The 12016-nt window shown below is 35.5% G+C and overlaps 2 protein-coding genes across 5 annotated transcripts in view; both read right to left on the bottom strand.

Annotated features, from left to right (window-relative positions):
* LOC138693380 (zinc finger protein ZFP2-like) overlaps positions 1 to 5503 on the bottom strand; it is a 34578-nt gene extending 29075 nt beyond the window's left edge. The window contains exon 1 of the mRNA XM_069817330.1: positions 4670 to 5503. Within this exon, the coding sequence (XP_069673431.1) occupies positions 4670 to 5120 (451 nt within the window). The 5' untranslated portion in view covers positions 5121 to 5503. The remainder of the gene's footprint in view (positions 1 to 4669) is intronic.
* Positions 5504 to 7279: 1776 nt separating this feature from the next.
* Positions 7280 to 12016, bottom strand: part of LOC138693242 (zinc finger protein 271-like) — a 35546-nt gene continuing 30809 nt past the window's right edge. Inside the window, exon 6 of one of the 4 annotated variants that reach the window (XM_069817090.1) lies at positions 7280 to 8842. In XM_069817090.1, coding sequence (XP_069673191.1) covers positions 8230 to 8842 — 613 coding nt within the window. In that variant the 3' untranslated portion in view covers positions 7280 to 8229. Of the gene's footprint in view, positions 8843 to 10145; positions 11495 to 12016 lie in introns of those variants that run through there. The other 3 variants (XM_069817083.1, XM_069817072.1, XM_069817098.1) reach the window with 3 other exon arrangements.

Below are 12016 nucleotides of genomic sequence, written 5' to 3'. Positions count from 1 at the left end.
AACTATGAAGTTATATTTCTAACAGTGATACACAACACAAATTAAGTTTGTTACCGATTATATTTTTCGATATTCATTTGAAATATTCAAGCTTCTATGAACTTTTCTGTCAAGTTCGTGATCAAATTTTCGTTAACTTATGTGTGTGTGTGCTTGTGTGTACAACAAAGTAAATGAATAAAGGTGCCTTCTGTAATGCTGTAGGCTATGTTACGCGATTTCTGTATTGTGAAGGTAATGTAAAGTCGTGATGTAAAATCGTTAGTGCTTTGTAGCAATGGTTGTGTATAAACATTTCATAGCTAACCAGTTCAAATCTTAAATGCCTGTTATAAAAAAGTGCAGATGTCGCTAAATTATTATCAATTTGTAAAAATGTTATTATTTTCCCGCTGTGAGTTCGAAAAGTCGCAGAGTCCCTAAATCAATAAATTTGATAAATTTTTCCCACGGAAATGGTAGATCCAGCGGGAAAAACTGCAAGAAAAAGAAGACAATAAATTGTGTATTACAGAAATTATGCTATAAAAAATAACAAACATAAGGACGAAAATGTGTTTGAATTATAGCAATCTCTCAGATACGAACAAATTTACCATCGAATTTGGGGGTAAATTCTCCAGAAAGCTACACCAAAGAAGTCACAATAATTTTCTATTCATTTACTGGCTTCTGTGATAGCCTATGTACAGAAACGGAATAAAATTTGGAACTCCCTTATTGTATGTTTCGCTTTGCGCATGTGCAGTAAACAAGGGTCCTTGTATATACATGCTACTTGTGACAGTTATGCGAAATTGTTGCCTACATACCTACAAGTGAACTCACATCACAACTCGCTCCAAATTTTAATTCCGTATCTGTACATAGTGATAGATACGGGGTTTAGTTCGCAATCACAAAAAGTACTTTCAACATAAAAATTGCTAATTCTGGAGAAGAGCTACACCAAAGAAGCCAGAATTTTGTTTTGTTTCACTGGCTTCTAAATAGTGATTTCAGGAAAATCCAATGTTTGCATTAAACGTCTATACTTACTTTACTTACTGGCTTTTAAGGAACCTGGAGGTTCATTGCCGCCCTCACATAAGCCCACCATTGGTCCCTATCCTGAGCAAGATTAATCCAGTCCCTACCATCATATCCCACTTCCCTCAAATCCATTTTAATAATAATAATAATAATAATAATAATAATAATAATAATATTTATTTATTTGTCAGAAACCAGTGTACAAGGCCTGGATATGACATCGTCAGGTTCGATAATACACACACACGCACATATACTCACAATGCACAAACAAACTTAGCACAAATAAATATAGACAAGTAAACAAATAATTATAAGCAAATAAACATACATAGTCAAATAAACAAACACTGAGAAATAAACAAAACAAACACTGAGAGATAAACAGAGTATGCTGTAGGTTAACACATTTATATAAGGACAAAAAGTATAATTAAAATACAAAGAGACAAATTAAAATATAAAGAAAGGGTTACATTTCTAAAATACAATATTTACATCACACTCCATGAATTCATTCACTGAATAAAAAGGTCTGTTCAGCAACCATCTATATATGCAGGACTTAACCTATTTATTGGTAACTTTCTCGCCTCCAATGGTAACTTATTAAATATATTTATGCCAGTAAAAAAGCAGGTATTTGAGCTCACACTCAATCTGCACCTTGTGTAATCTAATTTATCTTTATTTCTAGTGTTGAAGGAATGTATATCTGATCTAGTCTGATAAAAATCTATGTTGGATCTAAGGAATATCAAGGTTCTGTAAATGAATAGATTGTAAACTGTCATTACCAGGGAACGGATTTATATGGACTAAAAATATATGAAATATGTAAATATATATGTAGTTCTTTTTACCAAAATATGGAATTAAATATGGATTTTTACCAAAATATGGAATTAAATATGGACTTAAAATTATAAAAAAATGACTATGTACGTTAAATATTGGTACATTTTAATCAAACTAAACAAAAAATATAATGGACGTACCTTATCTTCCAATGTAGTTTCAACAAAACACAATTTTTATTGTCTGTTACCATAACAATAGGTTACAAACATTTCTTTCAAGTGCTGAAAAGTGAATCTTCTTCTATTGTCTCTGAGGATAGATTTATACTGACTAAAAGAGCGTTCGACGTCACAAGAAGTAACTGGTACATAATTCAATTTCACAATGTCTGCTGGGGATAAGTCCAAGTTAATCTTCACTGTTGATTCACCACTCATCACAGCAACAACCTTTTGTAGTTCTTTATATCCAGGGTTTTTTGAAAGTACAGTGTCCACCTTAGCTCTTACTGCATCTGCAACTTTACCTCTACCACGATTCAGTTGTTCCACAGTACTATTTATAATTTCAAAACTTTCAGATAGTGAAAGGTGCCTATTTTGGAGACTTTTGAGCGTTTTTATGATGCATGAAAATGTATGCTGAATGTGAGCTAAGTCATTCTTCACACTTATGTCACAGGTAACTGTTTTCGCAGTATCAATTGAGACTGCATCTTCAGAGTCCAATGCAAGGAGAACATTGTTAATAGAGTCTATATGTTCGGCATAATATTCAACTGCTTCTAGCCATGTACCCCATCTAGTTAAAATTGGCTTTGGTGGCAATGGAATTTCAGGGTACATTTCTTTCAACACGTTAACTCTACTGGGAGCTTTGAGAAATACTTTTTTCACTGATGAAATCAACAAATCTACTTTAGGGAAATTGTCTCTGACCACTTCTGCCACACGATGAAATGCATGCGCCACACAAGTAAAATGAGTCAATTTAGGATATACAACAGATAATGCTTGTCCAGCTTTGACCATATAAGGGGCAGCATCGCTAATAAAGAATAACACATTATCGTACATAATACCCTTTGGCCACAGGATACCCATAGCTTCGTTGAACAGTTTAACTATAGTTTTGTTATTGCACTTTTCTAGAACATCACAATGTAAAAGAATTCGTTCAGAATATTGTTCACTTAACAAACCAATAACTACATTACCAACAAGTCTACCTTCTTTGTCGGGAGTCTCATCAATGGAAACCCAAATTGAACTATCTTTAATTTCATCTCTTATCTTCTGTATTGTCTCATCGTAGATGGATGGAGCATACGTCTTCCTAAGTGTTGACTCATCCGGGATTGTATGTTGAGTATATTTTTCAAGGAATTCCCTGAAGACCTTATTCTTTAGTTTGTAGAGAGGAATATCAGCAGAGATGAGAGAACGGCACAGGTCGATGTTAAACTCAGATCTTACATTCGATGTTGTTGGTTGTGTTAAAAACAATTGTCTCTGCTTGGAATTTAGTTGTTTGTTGGCCTGATGTTTACTAGTTGTAATGTGTTGTTGCACCAGGAACTTTTGTGTAGATGATACTGCACACTGACACAAATTACAAAATAATATTTTATTGTCAGTTGATAAACCATCTTCTTTAAATTCTGAAATGTAACTTGTTAGTTTTGATTTTAAATTGACTGAATGACGTACTTTTGGCATATTTACCGTCTTTATAGTATGATTTACAAAACTGAACCTATGTGTACTCTGACTGGCATTTAACTGTTGAGCTGCACAACTGAAGTCTGTTAAAAATTTTAAATTAAATTAATACAGTTTTGTAACTTACTTTCCCATTGTTGATAGGTCTGCTAATTTTCAAATAACTCTGATGTTAAAGGGATTACTGAACATGTGTTTAAATCTCTATTGTTGAAATGTATTTTTAAAAGTTAATGGAATTTTGTTTTGTTTTATTGTTAAACCTAATATAATATGGACTGTTTTATATGAAATATGGAAAATATATGGAAATTAACGAAAATATGTACTAAACTCTAAAATATGGAAAAATATGGAAAATAAAAGTAGGATTTTTCAACCCTACACATTGTGAAACATAAAGATAATGCAAAATATAAATTATATTAGCTTTATAAGTAAATATGTATTTACATATAAATCCTTTCCCTGGTCATTACCTTTAACTCTGGAAATAGTGGTCTACATGATTCCTTGGTATTTTTATTGAATATTACCCTCGTTTTTGTAGTAATAAGATGCTATTGACTCCTGTTGCACTTCCCCATATATGAATTATATATGAATATTATCTTCCCATCTACGTCTCGGCCTCCCCACAGATCTTTTCCCCTCTGGCCTCCCAACTAACACTCTATATGCATTTCTGGATTCGCCCATACGTGCTACATGTCCTGCCCATCTCAAACGTCTGGATTTAATGTTCCTAATTATGTCAGGTGAAGGATACAATGCGTGCAGCTCTGCGTTGAGTAACTTTCTCCATTCTCCTGTAACTTCATCCCTCTCAGCCCCAAATATTTTCCTAAGAACCTTATTCTCAAAAACCCTCAATATCTGTTCCTCTCTCAAAGTGAGAGTCCAAGTTTCATAGCCATAGAGAACAACCGGTAATAAAACTGTTTTATAAATTCTAACTTTCAGATTTTTTGACAGCAGACTGGATGACAACAGCTTCTCAACCGAATAATAACAGGCATTTCCCATATTTATTATGCGTTTAATTTCCTCCCGAGTGTCATCATCATTAAACGTCTATACTGGAATTAAAGAAATAAAATACAGTTAGTACTTACTTTCATTAATACCGTAATGTAGGCCTATGTCTCCTATAACATTTTCACGTACCCCACTAATGTCTGTAGATTCAGGAACAGCAAATGTTGATGCACTATTATGGCTTATAAACTCTAATATTTGTCTTTCTAATTTACGTTGCCTACATAATCTCGTACGTTCCTTGTTACTCTTTGCCACTCGTTTCTTAACACGTTTGCCATTTTCAGTATTTTGTACTTGTGTCACACTTTCACTTACTACACAGCTGCCTATTACGATAGATGCTGATGAACCACTATCGTTTGCTTGTCTTTCTAATTTACGTTGCCTACACAATTTCGTACGTTCGTTATTACTCATTGCCACTGATCTATTTACATTTTCACAGTTTTGTGCTTCTTTTTTGCGCTTTCGATACTCACGCATGTACTCACGTTGATATTGTGCACGTATCCGTTTAGATTCCATGATGATTTTTATGATTTATTGACACAACAGATTTTTCTCTTTAAAAATATAAACACCCGTACATATTAATGGACTCAACCATATATCAATCAAATGCTTTGACCCCTGTACATAATAATTGACTGGTCCAAGCAGGGGCGCTTATCTAATCTTCTGTGGCGGAACATCCTGATAGTTCAAGCGACCACGAGTAATGTCAGCGTAATGCAATTTAGGGCTGGAATTTTGAGTAAATATTTCGTTACCCGGGAGTAGGTTGTATTCTCTACATTTAAATCTAATGGTTGTAGTTATGAGTTTCACCATCTCGAGTAATGCAACGTAAGCTAGATGTACTTTAATCTACAATTTGACATACTTTCCGGAGGCCGGAAATACATTTATCCAGCGACAGACACTGGTTATAAGTATCTGGGATACTGTGAAAAGGACGTATGCAGTGGCCGATTGGGCCATATTATACAGTATATTTACTATTAGCCATTTCACAGTTAATTGGTTAGTCCCCTAAATTGAGACAACTCATCCTGCCTGTGGTTTTCTTTCCTAAGACATGTCGAGATGAGCTCTAAAAGAAATAGGCCACGGATCTACTCTCTCCTCCCCACCCACATACAAATTTCGGCATTTTCCATATTAAATACTTCTGAAATCGGAGCCTTGACCTTCGCATGTTGCTTTCTGTACTCAGGGCAAGTTTACTCGAATGTTATTGCACGGCGCAAGGGTTTGGGTCCTTTATCTTTCGAGGACTATGACTCCCTTTTCCCTCATTCATTGTACACGGATGAAAATTTTAAAATTTGTATTTATTAATCTATAAAACTCAAATTTTTACCAGACCATGAAAATGCAATGTTAATACAATACGCCGAATTGCATTGCTGTATAATGTACCATTCCTGAAATATTAATTTTTAATGAAATTTATATTTCGTCAATATCTAGATACCATGCGATGAATGGTTTGAAATTTCTATCCATAAATTTAATATTTGCTCATAAGACCAATACAAACAAACTGATTTGGGGTTTTTAAGAAACTGTTGTTACTTTTCTATTTAAAAAATGTTAAATATTGATATTTTTCTTTTGGAATTTTATATTATCCGCCAAAGATTTTTTAAAATTATATGATCATTATTAGCATTATGAAAAAAAAAAAAAAACTCAAATCAGATTTTTAGTTCAGTGTTCCTGAATCAATTCCTGAGAATTTCAAGACAAGTGCATTAAAACTGTATTGCGTAGTGGATTTGAATGCAAATGTGTCCCCTTTTTATCCAGTATGCTCCATTGCAGTAATGTAAAAAAACACACACGCACGCACACACATACACACATGCTATATTAGAGAAAACTGAATTTTAAAATTCAAATGTGAAAAATTGTACATTACTATCTTCTTGTTGCCCAAAATTTTCCAGAGAAAAATGCCACATGAAACTAGAAAGCTTATTTATAATAAAATACTGAAAAATTAAAAAACGTATTTTTCCATTTTTGACCAAAATTTCACCGATGCATTGCTGTAACATCTTAGGTGGTCCTGTTCTGTTACTGGTTTTTTTTACTTTGTTATTTAACGATGCTGTATCAACTACGAGTTATTTAGCGTTGATGGTATTGGTGATAGGAAGATGATATTTGGCGAGATTGGATCGAGGATTAACTGACATTTGCCTTACAGTTGGGAAAACTTCGGAAAACCCCAACCAGGTAACAGCCCAAGTGCAACTCTGGATTGGCAGACAAGTGCCTTAGCCGACTGAGCTACGCCAATAGCCCTGTTGCTGTTCTGTCATACTTCGCCCACCCCCACATGTGGTAGCTATTACGTTACGTCCTTTTCTTTTTTTACTTCCCTTTCAAAATTCTCTAATTTTCTTCCATATTGAACAGCGAAAATCAGAGTGAGACAAGTGACCAACAGGCTTGGAGCTCATATTCTTAGCCCCAGTTTCCCTTGAATGTTTCTTTTTCCATTTTCCTCAATCATTAATTCCTTGATTAGGACATACTTTGAATTAGGAGAATGGTCCAAATGATCTTACACAGAATATGTAATTGATGGAATGATCTTCATGTTCTACTAAAAATGAAAGGGTAATTATAAGTCCTCCTATACTTATACCACTCTTTCTTTACCTACGCTGGCCTTCTGTGCTCGAGGTTGCGGGTTCGATCCTGGCCCAGGTCGATGGCATTTAAATGTGCTTAAATGCGACAGGCTCACGTCAGTAGATTTATTGGCATGCAAAAGAATTCCTGCGGGACAAAATTCTGGCACACCAGCAACGCTGCTATAACCTCGACAGTTGCGTTGTTAAATAAACCATAATTTTTTTTTTCACCCTCTTTTCTCCTTATTCTACTTTCTTGCAACATATTTTGCCCTGTTATCCAAAACGCCACTTACTGTAGATATAATATTCTGACCTAGTAAGAACATAATAATTCTATAATTTAAGTATATGTATTTTAATATTGCAGACCTTTAATTTGTAGTATTTTTAATTCTGTAGTGTTGTTGTACATAGTAATACTTAAGATTCAGCAGTAGCTACAAAGCATGTAATGTGGCAGCCCATGCAACAGTCATATGGTATACTGTAAAGTCGGGTGTTACGGTTAGGAAGTTACCGCATACAATAACAGTTCTATACAACTTGAAGACTTTTTCAGTTGATATTGCAAATAACTCTTCTAAATGTCTTTCACTCCAATGTTTTGATTCTGCACCACTTCAGAAAATTCTTGCTGCAAATGACACGTCTTAATCATCTAGTGACAGAAGATTATGAGCTCTTACACTCTTCTTAATCGAAAAATGTTTCTTACAAATATCACATTCGAAGGGCTTGTCCCCAGTATGAATGCGCATGTGAATTTCCAGAGGCACTTGACGTAGCAATCGACCACAAATATCACATTTTATGGATTGACCGCAACTGTGAACTGGTACATGACGTTTGAGATCTCTGGCCAGTCTAAATGCTTTACCACAAATATCGCACTTGAATGGCTTTTCTCCTGAATGAATAAGCAAGTGATCTCTCATACGATAGGGACCTCTAAATTCTTCACCTCAAATATAACATTTGAATGACTATTTCCTAGTATGAGTGAGTGTATGTTTATCTAAAATTAGTTGGGACAGAAAATCTTTGCAACATATACCACACTTATACACATTATCCTCCTTATGACATCTGTTGCAATCAGTTGTTTTCTGATTAGACGTCAACCCATTCCCGTCGACTTTTGAATGTGTGAGAATATGAGCCTTGACATACTGGAGCAGTTTAAAACTCTTCATTGTGCATTTGAAAGGTTTTTCAGAAGTATGTGTTGCTTCATGTTTTCGAAGATGACGATGATGTCGTGTAAAACTCATTTCACAAATACAGCATTTGAATCGCTTCTCACCTGTATGAATTAATGCGTGCGCACACAGATTTGGACGTCGTGAGAAACCTTTGTTACATACGTTGCATCTGAAATCTTTCCTCCACGAGTGAATAATTTGATGCCTTCGAAGAAAACGCTGTTTTGGAAAAATCATTTCGCAAACATCGCATTTAAAATTCTTCTTGTCTGCAGTAAATATTGCGTGATCTTGAGGATAAACGTCTTCTGCATTACTCGCAATGTGACACTCTACAGAAATTTTGTCCACCTCGAAGTCTGTCACTTCATCAGGAAAATGTGTGTCCATAGCCCTGTAAACCAATACCATATAGTTAGCTAGATAATTATTGCCAAGGCACAGCATGACTTTCAGATGTGAATCTCTCTCAAGTAATTGTATTACTACTGGTATTTTAATCAATTCACTCATGGAAATGGATTGACAGTGCACATTCTGAAGCAGAAAATTGGGTGAAACAATTCGCATCATCTGCTGCCAAGCAAGTGTCAGAACTCAGTATTATGAATGCGCACATTCCTTTCAAAAGTTACAGAAGAAAACTTATTTACTTACTGGCTTCTAAGGAACCTGGAGGTTCATTGTCGCCCTCACATAAGCCCGTCACTGGTCCCTATCCTGTGCAAGATTAATCCAGTCTCCATCATCATATCCCACCTCCCTCAAATCCATTTTAATATTATCTTCCCATCTACGTCTCGGCCTGCCCAAAGATCTTCTTCCCTCTGACTTCCCAACTAACACTCTATATGCATTTCTGGATTCGCCCATACGTGCTACATGCCCTGCCCATCTCAAAAGTCCGGATTTAATGTTCCTAATTATGTCAGGTGAATACAATGCGCGCAGTTCTGTGTTGTGTAACTTTCTCCATTCTCCTGTAACTTCATCCCCCATAGCCCCAAATATTTTCCTAAGCACCTTATTCTCAAACACCCTTAACCTATGTTCCCCTCTCAAAGTGAGAAGACTATACAACGATATATAGGGTATATGCAAATTCATGTTAAATATTTTGTAAACTATTTCTAACAACAAAATATTGAGACACTTTCATATAAACTGGTCCTGAAAATGCTTAATTTCGGAGTTACGCTATTGTATTGGTAACAATCAAGCTCTTAGTGCAAGTGATACTAAGCAGATTATTAAAAAAATTGATAAATGTGGACTCCTCCTGCGTTGATGCATTCCTGAGCCTCTGTTACATCCTTTGGCGTCCTCTCTTGAATAAACCTGGAGTGTTTTGTTTTTATTCAAAGTACATAACTTCGCTTCAGTGTTTTATGCGTAAGAGATCAATAGCTAAGTCAGACTGGAATTTACTGTGCAATTTCTTCCTTGCCTCCATTGTGAGTGTATGTCATAAGAGGATGTTAAACCCTTCCTTTTCTCGTTCTCCATCAGTGGCGTGTGAAATATATGCATGACACGCAGATAGGAACTTATGCACAGTAAATTATAACACTGTGGTAGTTAGTTAAATAACCGAAATAATAAAAGACGTAGTATGATATCAGCAGAGCCTAATGGCATCGAAGATGTCCACGGTAGTTTAGAATTGGGTTAACAGCAAGACTGGATATGACTTATCATCAATAGGTTATAGGATATTGAATTCAGTGAAATTTTATTATAATTTACACAAATACTAGTACAGAAATATAATTCATTTGCAAGAGAATGGAATTTGTCATGATATTTTTTGTTTTCAGTTTATCATGACTGCTTTAATAGTGCTTATTTCAAAATGTACCAAATCGAATATAATCAATCTACACTCGTTTGGGAAACTGCTACGTTGCATACATGTCCTTCAATACTTTGCAACTGTGTAAAATCTTTACCAAAAAGGTCGCATTTTACTTCTTCGTGCCTACTGTGAATTCTTTCGTGCATTTTCAAATGGTTCGAATATCTGAAACTCTTCTGACATGTATCGCATTTGTAAGAATACTTTCGTGTATGAGTTGTCATATGAGAGGTAATACTTTCCTTAAACCTAAAGCTCTTCTTACACAGATCACATTCAAATGGCTTCTCCCCAGTATGCGTTCGCAAGTGATTATATAGCACACGCTGATAGTTAAAACCCTTGTTACATACGCTGCATTTGTACGACTTATCTTTATTGTGAATTAGTACATGGCGTTTGAGTTGGTAAGAATCTATGAATTGTTTTCCACATATATGGCATTTGAAAGGATTTTCATTTGAATGAATTCGTACATGAGCAACAAGATTTACTTTAGATCTAAAACATTCCTTACAAATATCACATACAAACGGTTTTTCCCCGGTATGAACACGCAAGTGATTTTCGAAACGATAGAAACAAGTAAATCCTTTACCACAAACTTCGCATTTATATACTTTAGCTCCTGTATGAATTGATACGTGGCGCTTGAGATGGTATGAGTTGATAAATTCTTTACCACAAACATCACATTTGAAAAGATTTTCCCGAGTGTGAATACGAACGTGTTCCCTCAGTTTCCTCGACTGTCTGAAGACCCTCTCGCAGACATGGCATTTGTAAGGCTTCTCCCCTGTATGGATGCGCACATGTTCTCTCAGTTTTATTGGTCGTGTGAAAATTATCCCACACATTTCACATTTGAAGGATTTCTTCATCTTCTTGGCAGGTGTGACACTTATCGAACTACATTTTCCCGAAGATATTGCAGTACGAATATCACATTTAAGTGCGTCAGGTTCATGATGTTGTCTAATATGATTTGTGATTTCCAAGTCAGTTAAAAACCTCTTCCCACAAATATGACAGACGTTCTTCTCGTCTGAAGGACTATCCGAGGTACTGGAATCCTCAGCCGTATCATCTATGTGAGTTTGTGGGTCTTTTGGAATTCCATAACCCTGTGCGGACTTCTTGCATGTGTCACGCTTTTGTTGTTCCATGTCGTGGTCTTGTGCCTTTATGAGCCTGTAAATCAATACAAGTTCTTAGGCCACAAGAGTGGAGAAAGATTATTAAGAGTTCGCAAGTAGGTGACTTATACACAATAAATATGACCATTATTCTATTTTTTTAATAATCCTCTATGGTCTGTCCAAAATTACTTCAAAACTGACAAATGGCGCATTTAGCATGTTACCATGGCAACCATTCAAATCAACCAATCACGAGAGACGCGTAACTATGGTAACGGGATGATGTTGCCATGTCTATGTTTACAAGTTGCATATGAATACCACGGCCTAGTGGTGAATACAGTACCCGGAATGACTTTGAGTTGGCTGGTTAGCGCGTGCTTTGTGTGAATTACAGATATATTTTTTTTATTGGGTTATTTTACGACGCTGTATCAACATCTGAGGTTATTTAGAGTCTGAATGATATGAAGGTGATAATGCCAGTGAAATGAATCAGGGGTCCAGCACCCAGCATTTGCTCATATTGCGTTGAGGGAAAACCCCGGAAAAAACCTCAATCAGGTAACTTGCT

Source organism: Periplaneta americana, chromosome 2 (assembly GCF_040183065.1).
Source record: "Periplaneta americana isolate PAMFEO1 chromosome 2, P.americana_PAMFEO1_priV1, whole genome shotgun sequence".
Classification (NCBI taxonomy): domain Eukaryota; kingdom Metazoa; phylum Arthropoda; class Insecta; order Blattodea; family Blattidae; genus Periplaneta; species Periplaneta americana.
Note: the sequence above shows the minus strand (reverse complement) of the source record. Positions and strands in the feature narration are given on the sequence as shown.